General features: G+C 48.8%; 1 protein-coding gene across 2 annotated transcripts in view; it reads right to left on the bottom strand.

Annotated features, from left to right (window-relative positions):
* Positions 1–17,006, bottom strand: part of Wt1 (WT1 transcription factor) — a 46,355-nt gene extending 29,349 nt beyond the window's left edge. Inside the window, exons 1-4 of one of the 2 annotated variants that reach the window (XM_047517368.1) lie at positions 16,434–17,006; positions 10,586–10,708; positions 10,070–10,172; positions 433–510 (exon numbers count right to left, since the gene is read on the bottom strand). In XM_047517368.1, the coding sequence (XP_047373324.1) occupies positions 433–510; positions 10,070–10,172; positions 10,586–10,708; positions 16,434–16,878 (749 nt within the window). In that variant the 5' untranslated portion in view covers positions 16,879–17,006. Of the gene's footprint in view, positions 1–432; positions 511–10,069; positions 10,173–10,585; positions 10,709–10,960; positions 11,044–16,433 lie in introns of those variants that run through there. The other variant, XM_047517369.1, reaches the window with a different exon arrangement.
* Between the last annotated feature and the right edge of the window lie 2,994 nt (positions 17,007–20,000).

Genomic DNA, 20,000 nt, shown 5'->3' with positions numbered 1-20,000 from the left:
CTTTGGATTTTCCATATCATCCTCATGCAAATACAAATTTTGAGCCTGGATTTTTTACATGCAAAGCATTTCTTGGATAAGATAGCATAATGGTTAAACATCTGTGATACTGCTAGCCAAAAATTAACATTAAACAAGGCTGCATGGACACAACCTTGCAGAATTTTAAAACATTCAACAAGGAAAGGTCATATTAAATGTTCCCAATATTCTCAATTCCCTTAGTCCAGACAAAACATCCCGTTTGTGTTTTTGAAAATTTAATGCTCAACACAGCCCACCAATTGGGGGGCAGAGGAAAGCATTTTAATGCTATAAAGAATTTATGCCCATTTTTCTAAAACTGTACTCCCTTTGTAAATTATAACCACCTTTAAAATGATTTGAACAGGTAGAAGTCACTGTTGAAAAGCAATGGAATAAAAACCTTACCCTTTTAAGGTCGCTCCTAAGTTCATCTGATTCCAGGTCATGCATTCAAGCTGGGAGGTCATCTGATATAAATTGTCACTGTTGGAAAACATCCAGAGTTAGAAACACATAACCGCATGCATGCACATGTGCGCACACACGTATGCATTCATGTACGCAAATACAAATTGTCTTCAAAAGCAATGGAATTTTAACTTGTCTTTATAGTGCAAACCTCTGCATTTTCCAGAATGACAGAATAGGTGCATCTGAAATTATTTTCATTCCATCCCACTGATCTCTGAACAGTTATTCACTTCACACACAGCAGAAAGGATATGAGAGTAATTTGGAAGCTTTTTACAAAACCTTAGTACAGCACACACTGGCGTTTCGAAGGAGGTATTAAGCCCTGGAGGGGAAGCAACTGAAGGGAGTGAAACTTTGAAAGGCAACACAGGCTGGATAACTCAACATTAAAGTTAAAAGCCTGGAGCTGAGGGTAAAAAGACAGCAGATTAATTATTCGTGAAAAGGCCATTAAGTTGTTTTAATCAAAAGGATAAGTATCATGTGGATTATGAGGGCCTGAGAAGTCAGAGTGATGGGTGATGGATGGCCTAATACACAAGGATGTGACAAGTCAAAGAAAGTGGATGATAAACTCTGTGCCCAGCTGAAGGAATTATTCTCTATAAGTTTTATAATCCTGGTGTGAGTCAAACGGAGTTAAAAAAAAAAAAAGGCAGCCAATGATTTACATTAAGATCCCAAAAGGAAAAAAACACACCACCAAGCAAACCAATTAAAACCCTTTCTTTCTCCTTTATGTTTATCTTATTCCTAAGAAAATCAGCACATAAATCAATTACCAGAAATCGACATTACTAAGTCCTATTGAGAATAAATTGAAGCCTGAATTGAAACGGTTAATTATGAAATCTGAGACCCTAGAGATTAATGGTTTGTCTGGAAACCTCATGTCTAAACACATTACAGAAGAAAATGTTCACTCTACCTTCATGGCAGAAGTGAAAGAAGATAAGGAGCATTCAATATCTACCGTGTGATATCAGATCCCAAATCCTGGACAATCTCTGTCTTGTCATGGCATTCCTTTGCATTGCAACACTAATTTTTAATTCAGAGGGTTTTCTCAGGCCAACTGAATTGGGAACTTGTGGAGGGGTAAGAGAAATCACAGCAACTCGGAATAAATGAATACTGTGCTCTCTCTGCATAGCTTGATAAATCATGGTAGAGTCCATCTGACTTACATGTAATCACTCTGCAAATTATTTGGAACTCCTTGGTGTCGGGCACATGGGATAAGGAGGAAATCAGATTGCAGGAGGGAACTTTGCATATGAAAAGTGAAGTGACTTCAAACTCCAAGTATGTGTAATTTCATTAGTCAGCGTATATCTGGACCCCATCATTCATCCCCATGTCTGACTGGCTATTATGCTGCTACAATATCCTACATATCAATGAAAAAAATGATTAGTTTCTCCTGCAGCTTCCCTGTTTGCAGCAACAGCCCGTGCTGGTCTGTGCCACTACATTTCGCAATTCCACAAATTCTTGCTGTAAGACTGGTGTAATTAATTCCTGAAGGACCCCAACTTTTATTAGAAGTGCCAGGCTGCCGCATTTACCACAGGAGAGTTTCTTGAACTTTCTTTGGGCTGACAGTTCATTAATAAGCGGCCTCCTCCACAATCTTTCCACTGGTTTTTGTTCTCCTGCACCTTTTCATCAAGCAATCCATTTATTAATCTTGCCATTAATCTCAGCCAACAGGCATTGTATTCCCCAGGTAGCTCTATATTTTTGTCACTAATTTTTAAAAAATTGTTCACAAACTAAAATCACTCAGCCCCAGCTGACAATTTTTCTAGGCCCTGTGGGGATGTGGGATCTTTCTGAAATTATTTAATCTTTGCATAAGATAAAGAATATGATGGGAAAAAATGAGTGACAGAAGTTTATGCATAAGGATGAATGAATCCCAAACATCTAACTTTATGATTCAGTAATTTTCTCAGACTTAAAGCACAGTACCACTGTTTGATTCCAAAGGGTCTCTACATAGGGGGAATTATAAAGAGAAAATATTTTAAAGGGCATTTCCTTGGTCCCCAGAATGCAAACTTTCTCAGATACAGGGTTTATGTCTTAAATATGTATTTATCTTCCTAGCGGTTGCTTAATATATACTCTGTTCTGCATTGCCCAGTAGGGTAGCCACCAGCCACATGAGGTTACTGAGCACTGGAAATATGGCCAGTGCCGCCAGTGCCATACACTGAAATAAGATTTGGGCTATATTGGGTAAACTACAACATTTCAAAATTAATTTCATTTGTTCTTATTTTAATGTGATTTTAAGATGCATACTGGCAAATTTCAAACTACATGTATGACTTACATTATGTTCCTATTGGACAGTGGTACCTTATAAGTTTGGGGACATCAAGCAAAGCACAGTTCAGCTCTCTGAACCTCAGTATTCTGATCCATCAAATGAGAATAAAGATCTCAGTCCATCTAACTTTTACAGGGATATTTTGAGGCTCAAAGAAAGTAACAGCTCTTTGAAGATGATACAGATAATTAATATATTTGAATTTTTTCTAACCTATCCAATTTTGCATAGCACTTTCATACATCCTCAGGACCACTCATAACAATTTTGTGAGGTCAGTATAATTACAACCTCCATTTATGAGATGAGGACTGGAACTCAGAGAGGTGCCCAGTGCTGGCATGCCTAATGTCCCCTAGGCATTATTTGGTCTCTGAGCCGAGTTCTCTCACTCCTGTTTAAATAATACAGACAAGAATCTGGAGGTGAAACAGAACATGTTACAGGGAATGTCCTGAACAGCTCTGTCTCCAGGAAGGCACAATGATGGAAGAGGTCCAGGCATCCTCTTCAGTTTACTAGGGTCCCAAGAGGAACCCCACTTTGTGAACTTAGAGTTGTCCCGTAAGCTCAGCCTGCAAACCCTCAGGAGGGGACAGGAGGTGGGGATAGCGGATGGGAGAGAAGGACTTCCAGAAAATCCCCAAGCTACTAATAGGTTTCCTGAGATAGGATCAGAGCACAGTTTTAACCACATCCTGCCTTCTGCTGGCTGGGGCTCAGCAGTGGCTCGGTCAGTCGGCCTGGCTGGCACAACCTTTCCTCTGGAAGTCAATGACAGCAGTAACAATAACTACTGCCGGAGAGAGGACAGAATGTGAACTTGGGCTAAAAATACGGGGCCTAAGCGTGTTCAGGCTCTGATCTCTTTGGGCAATCGGTCAACACCCAGTTCTCATCATGGAAGTCCACAGAGAGAGACAGCACTGTTCAGGGAATTTATGGCCTCTGGCAAATAAAACATCTAATTATTAAATAACCACCGTAGGTGTCGACTATCTCATTCCCAGGGGAGATCAGATAAGCAGGTAGTTTGGCTCACCGCGACCACAGTGGTCACGTAGGCATTTCAGCTCAAACTCTGCCTGTTTGGAAGTGAATTCTGAAACTGCAGGCTGCCAAAATATATCCCAAAGTCATGATATCCTTTATATTTTTAAAGTAGATCTTTAAAAAAAAAAATCACTTGTTTCCTATGTTAAAAAAAATGTTTGAAGTTAGAAGCAAGGGAGAGAGGAAAGAAACTTCTATAACTGGGATTAATGCAAGTTGGAGTAAAATAAAAGGAAGTCAGTCCCAGCAAAAAAGGGAACTTAAAAGGAAACCAGTAGTACATCATATAGAGTTTGTTTTGGCCTGGACTGCAGTATTACTGAGTTCTCGACCTCTCCACAAAAAGAAAGGAAGGAAAAAAACCTCAGCCATTATCTAGACCAGGACTCCCCCACTCTTCAAATGCACGTGTGATCTAAGCACATTTGTATCTGAAGTGTTTACTATATTGGGAAGGACAAGAAAGAAAGGTTTATGTCGCTATTGGAACAGAATCTCTTAGCCTGGTTGAGATTACGGTTCTTTTGCCACATGATTACTGACTATTTGCAAAGTAGCATCTTGGTACTAGTAAAGTTTCCCCCACCAGATTAAAAAATAAAACAATGCCAAACGAGAAAAAGAAAAAACTGAGATAACTGGCTTCTGTGATCAGAATCCGTGATGTCTTCAGTTTCTGCTGTAAAGGCCCCGTCCCAAACTAAGGGAGAGGCCTCTGCTAATTCACCTCTACCTACTAGCCAAGGCTCATGCTGAGGCTGCACGAAGACCTCTACATGGCCCTTTTCCTGCTGTCTTCCCTCCAAAGCATCCTGGAAACTGCCTGCCTGAACTTACTGCCCAGCAGGCCACATTGAATACTTATTTCATAGTCACTTTCTTGGTATTGTAATTTCTCTCAAGCTCACCAGCTTTCCAGAGAAAACCCCACTGGGGATACGATTTTTATTAATAAACACTTGGTCAGCACAAAAATTAGCAGAAATATTTGGAACTGATTTTTCCCTGTCCCTGGAGACAAGCTCAATTCAAGCCTGTGGCTTTGATAACACTATCCACCACTAGGCAAAGCATTTGAGACCTTGCATTCTGCCCACCTGTGTGGAAAGCAAAGAGTAGTACTTTACTAAATGAAAACACCAAGTAAAATACTGGTAGGTACACAAGTGGAAAGGGGCGTTATTAATTATGATGTTATTTTCTTAAGCACTGGTTGTCACCTGATTTATGTCTATGTCGGAGGTCAGCCCCAATGGTGAGTGGTGCGCTTCCCATTGACCTGCAGATGCTGAGATTCCACAGAACCCGTATGGCTGCTATGGAGGTTTTTCGCATATGAAAGGCAATATACTTCCAGAGTTGAAGCAGTATTAACTGAGAAAGGGACAAAGTAGGGAAACTGAAATATCCTCATTTACCTCATTTACATTGGCAGCACAGTAGCTAAAGAATGATACACAAAGCTAATAAAGGGACAAAGAAGAGAAAAGAAAAAAACAGAATGTCTTTTTTTAAAATCAATGTGAATGGGAGTATGTTTCAAACAGTGCCCAGAACTTTTCAAAATAGCTCTGAGGATTGACTCATGAAGCAGGCACAGCCAGGGCTTAGGGGCTCCAAGGTCAGCAAGCAGGAGAGACAGAAGGGGACGGGAGAAGATGGAGCACGGGAAGAAGAGGGAAGGTCCAGTTGGCTGCCCTTTCTTAGTGAGGTAACACTTAGTGAGGCTGGATTCACTACCAGTCTCCCACCTCAGGAGATCAATGGGGTCTGCCCTTCTTGGGACCTTGCTTCTGGACAAGAACAAAGCAGTCAGTCCTCCTGGATCAGATGAATGGAAGGAAAGGTCTCTGCCTTGGAATTTTTTAGGTGCCTATACTGAGCTTCACCCCAGTAGTTCATGCCCACTGGAGGTGGGCATGACAGAGCTGGAGTGGTCTAGAGTTTGAAAGACAGCTATTTTGTGAGAAAGCTCAAGTCTGCTTCTGACAGTATTTATAAAGGAAAATGCTGCCCCTAAGGCACTAAGAGCTTTCTATGGACAGTAAAAGAATTTCACAACTGTGGGCAATAAAGTCCACCCTCCAATAAGACCAAGGACAAATGCCATCTTCAGAAAAAGAATGGCACTTATCCACATGGGTGCAGAGGGCAGGAGGATGGGTTCTGGAACCTCACTACCTGGATCTGAACACCAATTCTATCCCTTACTATCACACTGGGGAAGTTCACCTCTCAGGGCTCAGCTTCTTCCTCTGTAAAATGGGGGTGATAACCCATTGACAACATCGATGTGTTTTTATGGGGATTAAAGAAGTCAGGATTTATACGGTGCTTACAATGGGACCTTGGTACACAGTAAATCTACATAAGCATTTGCTCTTATTACTTACCAGCAAAAGGTGCTGGCATGGCTGTGTAAGGGAATAATCCAGATAAGGAACACTGAGTGGTCCAGCATCACTTGGTGATTCAGAGCACAGATGGGCTTTGAAGTTAGAAAGACCGAGGAGAATCAAATCCTGAATCCAACTCTCACTTACTGTATAACCTTGAGCAAGTCAACGTTGAGTCTCTGAACTAATTTTCACATCAGTAAAATGAAGATTATAGTACCTACTTTGTAGTCAGAAAAACTAAATGAGGGTACTGAAGGAAGCACTTAGCAGAGTGCCCAATAGCACACAGCTAGCATTTGACAAATTCCCCTGTATAAGGAATCATGCTTTCATTCAGTTGTGGTCATTGGATTCCATAAAGGCCAGCACCTGGTTTCAGAAGCTTTTTGTGACTTTCAGACAAAATTGCCCACCATCAATATTTGGGGGCAAGGGGCCTAGGATAGATGGATAAAGGAAATCACCTCCAATCACTTCCTGTAAGTTGAGTGGGGCCATTTTCTATTCATTGCTGCTGATCATATTCACATAAGAATGTGAGCAGCTGTAACTTCTCAGATCTGTTACCTGAGAGAGGGGAGGGAATTATGCAGGGGACAAGCAAAGAGTGGGAATTTTGAGACTTTTCTCAAAGCAAATTCACAGTGTACGCTGCTTATTTTATTGTATTAGATATATACCATTACCACCATTTCAGGATGGGAAGAAAAACTAGAGTTCAAAACTGAGGAGACCAAAGCTTCCTATGGGGGAGGGCAGAGGAAATGGGGGGAAAAGCTGAGCAGTCTGCCTCAGGGAGTCAAATGCAACAAAGCAAACAAGGTACAAGCACATCTTTCCCAAGAGGTCCCAATTTTAGAGAGAAAAAGGAACGGACCCAGGGACAAGTGAATGTATAAAATTCAAAAGTTAAGCCACTGAATGATGAAAATTTCATCCTATTTTCTATGCTTTTCAAACATGTCATTCACAAAAGCATTTAAATACCCTTCAAACATTTTTTTAGGAATAGGAAAGAATACCATATAACTGTGATAATGTTGTGTGCACAAGCCCAATTTTCAAACATCCCTTTACCTACCCGTTCATCATTAGTACATGGGCAGGACACGAATTGGCAAAGTGATTGCCAATGCTGTGAATTTAGGATGGCCAAAACATCAAAGATTCAAAAGCACATACTTTAAAGGAGCAAATTTTTCCTACAGAGGTTGCAAATTATTTTTTGAGTTGTTTCTACTGAGGAAATTTCTGTAACAGAAGAAAACTGTATTTTGATGAAAATCATGTAAAAACATGACCAAAGAAAGTTTCATAATTACATAGAAGGAAGGACATCTTCTTCGACTGTTCTTCAAATATTTCTGAAAGATGAATCTGACAAAATTGATTTCTATAGTGACCAATTAAAAGTTGGGTTAGAAAAAGTGAAAATTTGCTGGACACAAGGTGCACAACTGTAATCCCCGTGGCTCCAGAGTCAAGGCAGGAGGATTACAAGTTCAAAGCCAGCCTCAGTAATTTAGTGAGGCCATAAGAAACTTAGCAAGACTCTGTCTCATAGTAAAAACTAAAAAGGGACTAGGGATGTGGCTCAGCAGTTGAGTGTCCCTGGGTTCAATCACTGGTACTGGAAGGAAGGAAGGAAGGAAAGAAGGGAGGGAGAGAGAGAGAGAGAGAGAGAGAGAGAGAGAGAGAGAGAGAGAGAAATTTGTATATAAAATATAATCAGGGTTGGGGATGTGCTTAGTGGTAGAGCCTGTGCTTGACATGATCAGGGTTCTGGGTTCAATCTCCAGCACCAAAAAACGTTAAAAAATATCTGAATAACTTTTCCTACTTCCATAGTAGTCACAAATTCAGTCCTAAATCAAAATCCATCACAGGGATGTGGTTTGGAGAACTACTACTAAACCAGTGGTTGTGATCACTATATCCTGGAACTCTTCTGTTTACAGCTGCTCAGCTTCTCTGATGGGCTCCTTCCTAGTGTTCCACAGAGTCCAGGCTTGGCAGAGAGAAGAGCAAGGTATACGCATGTAGCAGATCATCACTACTGCAAAAGACCACACCACCTCCTAGTCCCCACAGCCCAAGGAGATATGGAGCCTATGTCAACAATGCCATAGCATGGTCTTCCTCTTGCCTGGTGTGTGACGGGTGAGTCCACGTGGCGCCAAGGAGAGAGAAGTGGGCCAAGGTATATCCCCATGGGGAACCGGTCCAAATGGTCCCCTTGCAGCTACTAGAATAACAGCAATGACACCGTGGCAATAGGCAGGAGCAAGCTGCTTAAGAAGGAGGCCAATGGCCCAGTTGCCACAGTTCTGCTAAGGCAAGGGGTTTCAGCAGACAATGGATGCGAATTCTGTAACCATTCCGTGACTTGACTACCGAGAGGAGGCCTAGATGGCGGGTTTGGGGTAGAAGGCGGGTCTGCTGGTCTGCAGGGCCAGAACAGAAAAGGTTTCTAGCTACGGAAGGAGCAAAAGGAGGGTGTGCAGGTGTGACTATTTTGCTTCTACCTGTGTGACCTGCGTCCATTTCTCGGCCTCTCCCAACACTCCCCCTAGAAAAGATCTGATTAAATATGTCGAATTTTCAGATCAAAAGGAAAGGTTTCCAAAGTCCGCACGTCTCAGGCGTCAGAAACAGAAGAAGCGCGACCTAGTACCTCTCTCGAAACTTTAGGAAATAATGTCCGGGGTGGGAGAGTCAGACCAGTCCCAGGCTCAATCTCACAAGCGCAGCTGGGACACTGGGATGCGTGGCTGCGTACTCAATAAAAAGGACGCGCCCCTCCTCCACCTGCGGGACTGGAGGTCCCCAGGCGCGGCCATTCCCCCACCCAATCTCCCAAGGCAGGCGCTTTTCCTTCCTTCATTACCTCACTACCTCCTTCCCTTGACGTCAGCCCCGGGTCTCTGCGCGGAGGGGCGGGAGGATGGGGATGGATTTGGGGGCAGTCGGTGTCAGGATCCCCGCAGCAGCCGGGGAGGGGAGGCTATGAGGTAATGCTCGCCCAATCCCCGGCCACCAGGACCGTGCGCGGTCACTTTTCTGCCCCCGCCCCACCTTCCCGCCCAGCGCAGGCCCGGGTGTGCGCCACAGTTACTAGGCAACCCTATCAGAGACGCGGGATGCCGGCCAAGTTCACCCAAAGTTGAAAAATAAATTTGGGGGAGAGAAGGAAAAAGAGCCTCGGGGGCGGAGCTTAGAAGCGGGGGAAGCTGGTCTTTTCCCTCCTGTGAAGAGTAAGAGGGTGCGGCGGGCTGGAGCAGTACACCCGCAAGGCCCAGCTGCGACCCGACGGCCCTGCGGCACCCACGCTGGCAAGACGGTTAATGTAAGCCAGAAGTCTAGTCGGTTGGGGTGGAGAGGATGTGGACCACCGTTAGCGCCGTCCAAGTATTCTGGCCAGTGTGGCCAGTGGGCAAAGAGGAAGAACACAAAGGGATGGACTCCCTGTTTAATCTTTGATACCGAGGAAGTTAAAAGCCTCCCAGGAAAGAGCTTTAAAAAAATAACTTCTCTGGAAGTGGCGTCCCTTTCTTCTTTAGCTCCATACAGTAATTGCCCTCATTTATATCCAAAATATAAAACAACCAGAGATGAGGGAGATTTGCTTTAAGTGGCCAGGTAGGTAGGTAAAGGGGTCTTTTGACTCCAGAACCCTGCATGCTTGCAGTCAATGCTGCCCGGTGTCTGATGTTCCCGCGGCCGCCTGCTTGGTGGCCACCTCGAGAGTCCGGGGACGTAGGACACTGCTCACTCTTACCTGCTGTAGGGCGTCCTCAGCAGCAGGGCCTGGCTCCCTGTGCAGCTGTCGGTTGGGGTGTGGCAGCCGTAAACTGGGGGTGGCACGGAGTACTGCTGCTCCCCTGACGAGAGAGCCAAAGACAGCAGAGTGAGCGCTCGCCCCGGGTGATGTGGACAGCGGGTGGGGGACAGGGCACGGTGAGCTGAGGGCACTGGGGCCTGCACGCTGGGGCGTGTTTATTGAAGTCACCAGATCGTAGCAAGCTAAAAGCTTTACACTCCCAAAGCAGTCAACGCATGGCCCGAAAAAACCCTCGGGACAAACGTAGACTTGGTTGAGTGGCGCTTTACTTAACTTACTTGGAATGTAAGGAGACTCAATTGTCTAAATGATAAAATTTGCCCTAATTATCCCTAAGAGTCCTTTGGTTGCCCTCTTCTCTCTTCTCCAACTTGCTTTGGGTTGAAAATTCGGGGACAGGGCAATTGTCTGGAAAAGCGTGTAAAGATAGACACATCACTGACACCAGCTTACCCAGCGATCCCTGCTGGCCCATAGGGTCCTCGTGCTTGAAGGAATGATTGGGGAACTGCGCGGCATGGTGCGAGGGCGTGTGACCATAGCTGGGCGTCCCGTCGAAGGTGACTGTGCTGTATCCTGCAAGAGAGGCGAGGAAGAGAAGCTCAGCGTCAGCAAGGGTCTTGGGAAGATAGGGACCCTGGGTCTGAACCAGAATCAGGGCCGAGGGATGCCTGACCATTGAATTCGGGTTCACAGCAGAGGATAATTCCGCTCCACCTGCCTAAGACTTCGGGCGGGAAGCCGAGGCCCAAGTCCCGCAGTACAACCTCGCAACAGGCTCCCCATCCGTTCCCAGCCCGAACCCTGAGCTCCCTGCTGTTTCCGAACCTGTTTTTGCCTTTTTCTTACGCAGTGGCTATTGCTTCTAAACCGAACCCCCAGCGGCAAGTCAGGTATAAAAGCCGTCGCCCGCTGGGCGGAGAAAGTTGTTCTCCCCCCAAAACAAACCGCGGCTCTCGCGCAGGGGCAGCACGGGCGAGCGAAACGAATCTGCTGGGCTGACCCCACACTGACTCTGAGCTGTAAATCAGGGGCCCGCGCACCAACTTTCATTAATTACTCGGAGCCAGTTAAACGGCCTGCGTTTTAAATGGAGAGAGTAATTACCGAGTAATGTTATCTGTCTGGGGCTGCACAACCGACACCACAACACCCAGGGCCCTAGGGAAAGCTGGGGGGAAAGTGAGAGGGGGAAAGTCGGGTCCACACACCTCAACCCGGACCCTCCTCCTCCTCCTCCCTTAGATCCACCTGGCGCCCAGGGGGGCCCAACTCTAGTATGGCCAACTCCCTCCACCCACCGAAAGACCGGGTTCTTTCAAAGTGTGCCTGGTACTGTATCTCCCTTTCCCTCCACGGCAGTGCCCAGGCTTTCTACCTCAGTGTGCCCGCCAAGAAACTGAGGCCGCGTTCTTCCTTGTACCTCAAAGATGAGAAAAGGAATGTGGTGTCTGGGTTGGAAAATGTAGGCTTATTGTTATTGAATTGCTTTAAACACATAGGCTCCACCAGATTTTTGAAATTGGTGGTGCCCCTAGGGAGGAAAGTATCCTCGCTAAAGATCACTCCTGGGATCCTGGAACTACGGGAGAGATCCCCTTCCTCTATGCTCCAAGCTCATAAATCTGTGACCTGAGGTTCAGACCAAGCGGCAAATAAGAGTAGCAGGTCGTTCACATTGGGGATCCCTCCCTGCAAGGCCACCACAGCCAGCCCCAGTTCTTTTCGATTGCGCTAGATCTTCAAACCTCATAAAATTTCCGGGACTGAGGCGGGGCAAACTCTTACCCCGGGATGATCAAAATTCTGCAACAAGTGTCCAAGAAGACTTGTTCAGGACAGGGACAGGAGGTCAATTACCCCTATCTTTGCAACACAGTCGTCCACCATCCCACCCCACACCCGCTCCACCAATCTAGTCTCTTGTTGTTCACTCCAGGACAATAAAATCTCAGCTTCCCATCGTGGTGTTTCAGAGAGGGATGGAAGAAGGGTACAAACTGGAATCACCCGGATGGTACAGGTCAGCCATCTCCTGGCGCCAAAAAGATTGGTGTTTTAAGAAACCCCAGCTTTTATAATCTTCATGACCCCAGAAAGCCTCCATTTCTGCCTGCTAAGTAAGGGCACATAACCCCCTTGAGCACCCTTAGGCTTCCAGGGACTTCTTTTCGGGAGCGCAGTCCTGGCCGTTTGAGGCCTACAAATCAGCTTACAAACGAAATTTGGCTCCGGGTACCCAATTTTGCCCGGCGGGAAGACCGAATTTCTGAAAGGGCATTTAAAAAAAAAATAAGTAGGAGGTGGAAATAAAAACGACCAAGAAATTTTCTATAGACAAACCCTTCTCCATTCCTGAGCCGATGAGCAGGCAGTGACCCGAGGCCCACGCGGTCTGGAAGACCCGCTCCTCAACAGTTCGTGCGCTGCAAGAGCTGACGGTCCTGGGTGCAGCTTCCGCACCGGCTCCGCGGTCCAGAATCGCACCGGCCCAAGGATGCCGGTGTCCCGTGAGACTCCCTAGTCCCCCTCCCGGATAGGACACAGATCTCGCGGAGCAGGGACCGGTCTCGAACCACCCCCCTCAGGTTTCCCGGGAGGGGCAGTGATGAAAGCGCCTGCTGAGCCGAGGGAGGGCTGTTCTAATTAGAAGCTTATCGGACGCGGGGCTGATTAGAGCGCACAGTGCCCAGGCCCTGCGCTGGGGAGGGCGCGGAGAGAGCGGGGGCAGGGGCTGGAGGAGGGACAGCTGCCGCCGGGAAGGAGCAGTGTGTTCAAAGGCTCCTTGTACAGGCCTTGGAGGGAGAGGCCCCAAGCAGCCAAGGTAGCGCCTTTCCCACGGTTAGTCCTGGCCCGGGAGGGGAGTGCAACCTTGACCGCCGGGAGAGGCGAAACACGCTCTGAACGCCCCTCTCCCCCGCCCACAGCTGCGGAGGATCCCGGGAACTGCCTCGCCCGCGGAGCCCTAGGGTAGCTAAGGGATGGAATCGACAGCCAGGAAGGTGCTCAGAAGGCTGAAAGTGATGACCACAGCGGTAGTGGGATCGGGAAGCATCTCTCCCCCAATGAAATACCCTCCCTCTCCTGTGTGACCAGAGGGGGGCGCCTTTACCATCGGGCGTAGTTGGTCTGACCATGTGCGGGTGGGGTGGCCTGGAGATCCCAAGGCCTAAGCAGGAACTTGTTCTGCGGGATCAGGAGCTGCCTGGAAGCAACATTTCTTTTTCCTCCCCCCTCTTCCTTCCTCCTTCTCTTTCTCCCTCCCCTCCCAAGCCCTGCATTTGGGCTGGAGTTAGAAAAGTCCTCACTCCCACTTCTGCTCTGATAGACTTTCCAACCGTCACCCACATTACAAGTAGTTCAGTGCTTGTCCAACTAGGCAGAAGAAATCCAACTCAACACTGAAGCCAAGATCTCTGGGAAAGAACCCTAGAATGGTCTCACTTCAACCTCCAGTTCTGCCACAATCTGAGAGACCTCTTGCACACCTAATCTCTTAACACCTGAATTTTCTTATCCAGAAATAAACGTGTCCTTCAGTGTCAGGCTGTGAGTTCTTGCAAAGGTTCCTGAGGCCATCAATTGTCTTAACGTTCAGTCTCCAGTGCCTGACATGACATAGGCAGTTGATATTTACTAAATTAATATTTAGAGGAGTTGATGTCAGCTATATTTATGAAATGCAAGAAAAATAAAGTGCTTATAAGAAGCGTGGGGTGGGGGTGAGCAGGTGCCAGCAATAGCAATTGCCCTTGCCTGTGGGACTATGTCCTGCTTGAGGGCAGGTAACCAAAGACAGAGAGCCTGGAGTTTGTTCTTGGGAGTTCTGATCACTATTCTAACCCTTTCTGGAGAGAGCTGACACCTTTGCTTCCCCTAGCCCAAGCCTCAGGTTAGGCCTCACATTCCTGGCAGGAGCCACAGGAACCCTGAAAAACCAAAGGAATAAATGCCGAGAGTCTTAAGGGCCCATCCTTATTGTCCACCCAGAGTAGCAGCTTCTCACATACCAACCCAGCTTCTACCTGTCAAAGTGAGCCCCAAGGGATAGGCATACCGGATTCATTTGTTTTTACTAGGAGCAAAAACTAGTAAGTTCGGGGGCAGAAACTGGTTTACAAGTCATATGTCCCTTGTCTGGGGATATCTTTCTTCATCCAGCTTTCCCTGGAGTTATAATGAGGGTGGAAGGTCACATTCACCTGCTTCTTCTGGTCCTCAGGTCCCAAGTGTTTTTTTTTGTTTGTTTGTTTGTTTGTTTGTTTGTTTTGGGTGTTTTTTTTTTTTTTTTTTTTTTTTTGGATAGTGGCAGCTGGGCCTGTCTAGAGGAATCCGGATTTTTCCCAGATGTGTAGTGAGTGACCAATCCCTGCTCCCCATGCCAGATTGATGGGATCAGGGAACCAGATATGCCCTGCAGAAGGCTGGACCCAAACCAAAGCAACAGAGCCCAGATTTCGAAAGTCTGCATCCAACCTAGATGACTCAAGTACAAGATATTGACACATAGTATTTGGCATCCCAGGAGGTTAGATCCCAATTGCTTCTCCAGCCTCTCCAAATAGCAAGCACACACATCTTCATGGCTCACAGCATACACCTGCCTGCCAGTGGAGCTGCTTCTGACCCAGCAATGTTTAGGTGGGCTGCCACATTCTGTATTTTGAGCCCCAAACAGTGGGAAGGGCAAGGTTTCTAAACCTCTGGCATATAACTCTTGGCCAGACCCAAGCTCAAGGCTGTCCATCTCTGTTCTCCTCTCACAGATGAAGAACCCACTCTGGAGATTTGCAGAAAGGAACACCTGTATGCTAAACATAGGTGGCTCCATTCAAGAATATGAACCTCTGTGATCAACACTAAGCTGTCCCATTATCTGTTGAGTACAAAATACTGATTTCATTTATGAAAGATCTACAGTGGAGGTACCCCTTGGGTGTGTTCAGGGTTGCTCTGCAGGACACAGATCCCAGATTCTCCGGACCAAAAGGGCAGTTTCGGTTTCACTAGGGGTTTTGGGTTGGCCAGGTGCTCCAGGCTGGACTAAAGTAGAAATGGCCTCAAGACGCTTTTGGAAGGCGGGGACAACGGCGGTAAGAACAGCTTTCCTTCTGCTACTTGGGAGCGCAGCACCTTTTGCAAACGGTTCACACTCTGCTCTCTCATCCCACCCATATCAGAAAAGCCCAGTCCCTAAACCCACACATAATTTTGCTCCAGGAAAAGCATCCGCCATTGTGTTAGAAAAGCATTTCCTAAAACATTAAACCAAACCAAATTAGTTCAGGTTCTCAACAGTAAAGAAATCAAATGAGAATTAAATGAAGAGACCAAACTCCCAGTGCACGGTAAGATTGGGTCTGCGCTGGCCCAGACGAAAGGCCGGGAGCCTCCAGCGCGGGATGAGAAAACATACTTATTGTGCGCCAAGGCCCTTGCACAGTGACCGAAGATGACGAATAAACCTTTGTTCTAGCCCCAAGTCTTTCAAAACAAATTTGTCCCCAGCTGAATCCCGCAAACCCACAACGAAAAAGCACCCGAGTAGTGCTAAAAAGAAGACCTATGTAACGGCCTTATTTCACCACCTACAGTTAAGACCTGGCTCCCAAATAGCACGGAATCGAATAAACCGGGTCTCTTCTATCCCCGCAGCTTGCGTGACCTCCGTCTTTGCAAAACCCTGGAGAGATTTCCGTTGTACTAACAGTAGCCTAGAGCTATACGTGGACACGAACAAAGTTCCAAAAAGTCAACTAGTTAGTGGCCCATTTATCCCCTCATTCTAGTATTCCCCAATACTTGTGCACCAAATGCTGGCCAACACTGTATTAAGAGCTGGAGATGTTCTTTGCCATTTTGCAGAGGCGAAGCCGCACAAGCTGAGCATCCCGCATGTGTCCACCTCCTAAACCAGTGTGGATGTCTAAAACCCCAATGCTTAACGACAATTTGGTGGTGCCTTTGGCAACAAGACCTCTTTCCTGAGCAGAGCCAGACACTGCACTAGTCTCTTCCCATTTCGGTCCTGGAATCTCCAGGGATCCAAGAGGCCCCAGGCCGCCTCCCCCGGCTTAAGCGAACTGCCTAGCTCCCAACTATGCTCGGCTGTAGAGGATGTCTAGAGTCGATGCCTACGTGCACAACCTCTCTCTCCCACCGCCACTAAGGCTACTCTCGCCGCCTTTGGAAAGACAGCCGGCTAAGAGCTGGAGTGGGGTAGGAAAAGGGAGAGGCTGCGGGTGACCAGAGCCCCCGTGCCGCTGCCCCGCGTGTAGGGGGCGCTCCCCAGCCTACTTACCCTGGTTGCGGATAGCGGGCTGGCTCTCGAGGCAGCTGGGCAGGTAGGGAGCATTGGGGAACATCCTGGCCTGCCCAGAGGATGCCTGGCTCGGCGGGGGAGGACCAAAGGGTCCGTAGCGACAAGCTCCAGCTGTACCGGTGAACTGACCGGAGAAGTGGACAGTGAAGGCGCTCAGGCACTGCTCCTCATGCGGCTCCGCGCCCCCCCAGCTCGGTTCCTGTTTGATGAAGGAGTGAGGCGGAGGCGGCGGCGGGGGTGGCGGCGGAGCCGGCGGTGGCGCAGGGCCGCCCAACGAACCGTAAGCCGAAGCACCCGGGGGCGCAAAGTCCAGCACCGGCGCCCACTGCGCGGCGCCGCTCACTGGCAAAGCACAGCCACCGCCGCCACCCAAAGAGGGTACCGCCGGCAGCAGCGCATTCAAGTCCCGCACGTCGGAGCCCATTTGCTGCGGCTCAGTTCCGGACACCCCGCGACTCCTCCGGCCCTGCGGATGCTCGGCGCTGGACTCGGCTGCGACTAACTTGGTCCAGATGCCGCCAGGACCTCGGTCCCCCGGGTGCTCAGGCTGCTGAAGGCACCCGGGCTCCGAGCGGAGTGTGTGCTGAGACGCCGGCTCCGGGGCACACGTGGAAGCCGGCTCCTGCGGCAGGAGGAAGTCCAGGATCGCGGCGAGGAGGCGGCGGGGCCCTGGCCCCTGGGCTGCCGTCCCGGGTCTGGGTGGGTGGGTGAATGAGTGGGAGGGAGGGAGGGAAGGGGGGAGCCGACAGGCGGTCGGGTTGCGGAGAGCCCCCGGGTGTGGGCGCTGCCTTGAACTCCTTACCCCAGCTGCCTGGCTGCCCCCAGCTTCCCAAAGCTCAAATAAGAGGGGCCGGCGCCGGGAGAGGAGGAGGAGCCAAGGAGGATCGGCCGCTCCATTCACACAGCAGCCCTACCCCGGCCAGGCAGCGCGCGCCGCTCCTTGGCGGCGCCCTCGCAGTGGGGGTGGGGGCGGGCCTGAAGAAGTGTCCCTTTCAGAAGCACTCTCCTATCCTACCCGCCACGCGCTCCAAACTGGCCTATATGGCACAACCCTCCCCCTACGTCCCCTACTGGGCCTTGGAGAGTGTGGGCGCCTGGCGGCACTGGCAAGTCCTTCCAGGTAAGCAATGTGTCTCCTCAGCATCTGGGTGCGGTGGGAGTACAGATGGGTTGTTAATCTGAGAGGGCGGGTTGGAGGGAGGAGCAGGTGGGCTCCAAGAGGGCGGGAACTTAAAAAGCACAGAGAACTCTCAGGGGTTCAGAGGCGGAAACCCTTTCTTTGCGTCGGAGAGTCCAGCTCTTGTTTCGAGAGCTTTAATCAACCGGTCACTGGGAAGGGACCAGTCCCTATGAGTTCCAGAGGTCGGGTCTCAAGGCGAAAATACCCCGGCTAGATGACGAGTGGGGGAGGCATTAGTCACAAGAGAGACGTTTTCAGTGGTGTGGTAGTTGGTTACTTGGTGAGGTTTGAGCCCAGCGGATGACTGTTGCCGCCTACCTGAAATCCGTGTCCGAGGCATCTAATTTCCCTTTGTAGGGAAAAGTATCTATTTCTGCTACGGTTAAACCGGGGAAACAGCGGCTAGTTTGAGGGGAAAGAAACCCCTTGGGGAAACGCCCAGAGCCAGAGCCTTTTCCGGCTGGAGCATCCTGGCGCCCAGTTGGGGGAGGAAGGGAACTGGGAAGGATTTGGGCACCACGCCGGTGGGGATAGACTGACTTCTGAAGTTGCTTTTCCAAGTGCTGCTTCTGCTTCTGATCCCCGGGGAAACCGTTCTGGGTGCGCAGTGATTATCCAGAAGTTGCAAGCCAGTTAGGCTGACGAGAAATGGAGCAGGGAGAGCCTCCATTGGCCCACGGTCGGTGGCAGTGTTCGCACCATTGGGAGCTCGGAACTCGGAATTCGTGGTTTTGATAAAACAAACTCTTGTCTCCACCTAGCAACTGGTTGGGAGCCCCGTGCCTGAGAGCAAGTGTTTAGGGGTAGGTTTGGTTCGGTTCTTCTAAAGTAGTCAAAATCTGTTGGGGATCAGCACATAGGCAAGGAGAAGCGCGGGAAGCCCGGAGTTAAGTGCGTTTCTGGTGCACGAGGAAACGCCCAGGAACGCCAGGAGTCAGCGGCGATGGCGCAGCCTGGGACCAAACAGGCGCGCCCGGCGGGAAGCGGCCGGTCGCAGTCAGGCCTCCCGCATCAGGCTTTCCAGACAACCCTATGCGAAGCAACAATCGAGGTAGACGCAGTTTCACAACAGAGCATTTCGATGACCTTGATTTACTCCATTTGTTACACTCTGGTTTTAAGTTGCATGGATGTAAACACAATCGCCATAAATTCTAGCTGTGGACCCAAAGTATATGTGGGCTCAGAAAATACGTGTGCGCAATTCCTTCTTCCTTTGGGGTTTGCGCATCCTCTGGGCTCAAGAGACCCTGAGGATAAAGGTTGGGAACGTGAGCTATCCTCCTTTCCTCTTTTGCGCGGGTGGACCCCTCCCTGTGCTACAACCGGTGTTTGATTTTGTTTACTTTGCTTCCTTTTTACTAAGATTTTCTTTTGCACGATCTCTCTCTCTTTCCTTTTCTTCTCTTTTCTTTTCCGCAGTATAAAGCTCTTGAGGGCAGCTCCTTCCCGCTCCTTTCTGCCATCTCTCATCCCTCACTCCCCATTCTAAACCTGTAGAGCGTCTCGCGGTCTGGGCGCGGCCACATGCGTTTTGGTCTTTTTGGTGGAGACAGACCTTAGAGCCCAAACTTCTCAAGCCAAGTTACCTCTGGAATGCCCCCAGATCCCTGACTCTCCCTTTATCTTCCCTACCTCTTGTTTCCACTTCGAAGTCGTTTTTCCCCTCTTAACAAGCACTGTGAGAAGAGGAGCCTTTGATGAAAAGCCAGAGTTCCATTTCCAAACGAAAAGACCAAGATTGTTCTTTTACTTTCCTTTATAAGTGTCTTTTGGTCGGGGAAGTGATAAAAATGGAGAAAGGCTGACTTGAAATGTGAGCTCCTGTGTTTTGGGATCCCAGGTACGGCAGAGACACTTAAATCTCTACCTCCGTATTGAATAAATAAGTTTTGGTCCGGTGCTGAGATGAGGCACAGCGGTGGGTGGGAAGGGGCACCCAGCAACTTGGGAATCATCTCTCTTTGTCATTCATTTTCTCAGAGTCCTTGAGGGGAAACGGAGGAAATGCGACCCCCATTTCAGCACCGGGGTGTCCGTTGCCCTGACTTCGCAGTGCGAAGCGGTGGGAGGAGTTCCCTGCAGTCCGCTGGGCAGAGAAAAGTGCAGTACGCCAGTCGCCGCCCTCAAAACGGCTTCTGAACGTTCATTACCCATCCCTATGCCCGGGAGCCCAGGCATCCATAGGCCCGGGCTGAAAAACCCGCAAACCTCTGGGGTCACAGGGCTCCCATGCCTCCCACCTCATCTCCCTTCTCTGCATAACGTTCTTTGCGGGAGTCCTACGATAATCCCAGTGAACTCGACAGTTACACTGGCTTAGGCGCCCTAAACTGGTCAGTTGGGAGCGAACAGGATGGTGCACC

This window comes from Sciurus carolinensis, chromosome 11, assembly GCF_902686445.1.
Source record: "Sciurus carolinensis chromosome 11, mSciCar1.2, whole genome shotgun sequence".
In the NCBI taxonomy this organism is placed as follows: domain Eukaryota; kingdom Metazoa; phylum Chordata; class Mammalia; order Rodentia; family Sciuridae; genus Sciurus; species Sciurus carolinensis.
The sequence above is the reverse complement of the archived record's forward strand: the minus strand, read 5'-3'. Positions and strand labels throughout refer to the sequence as shown.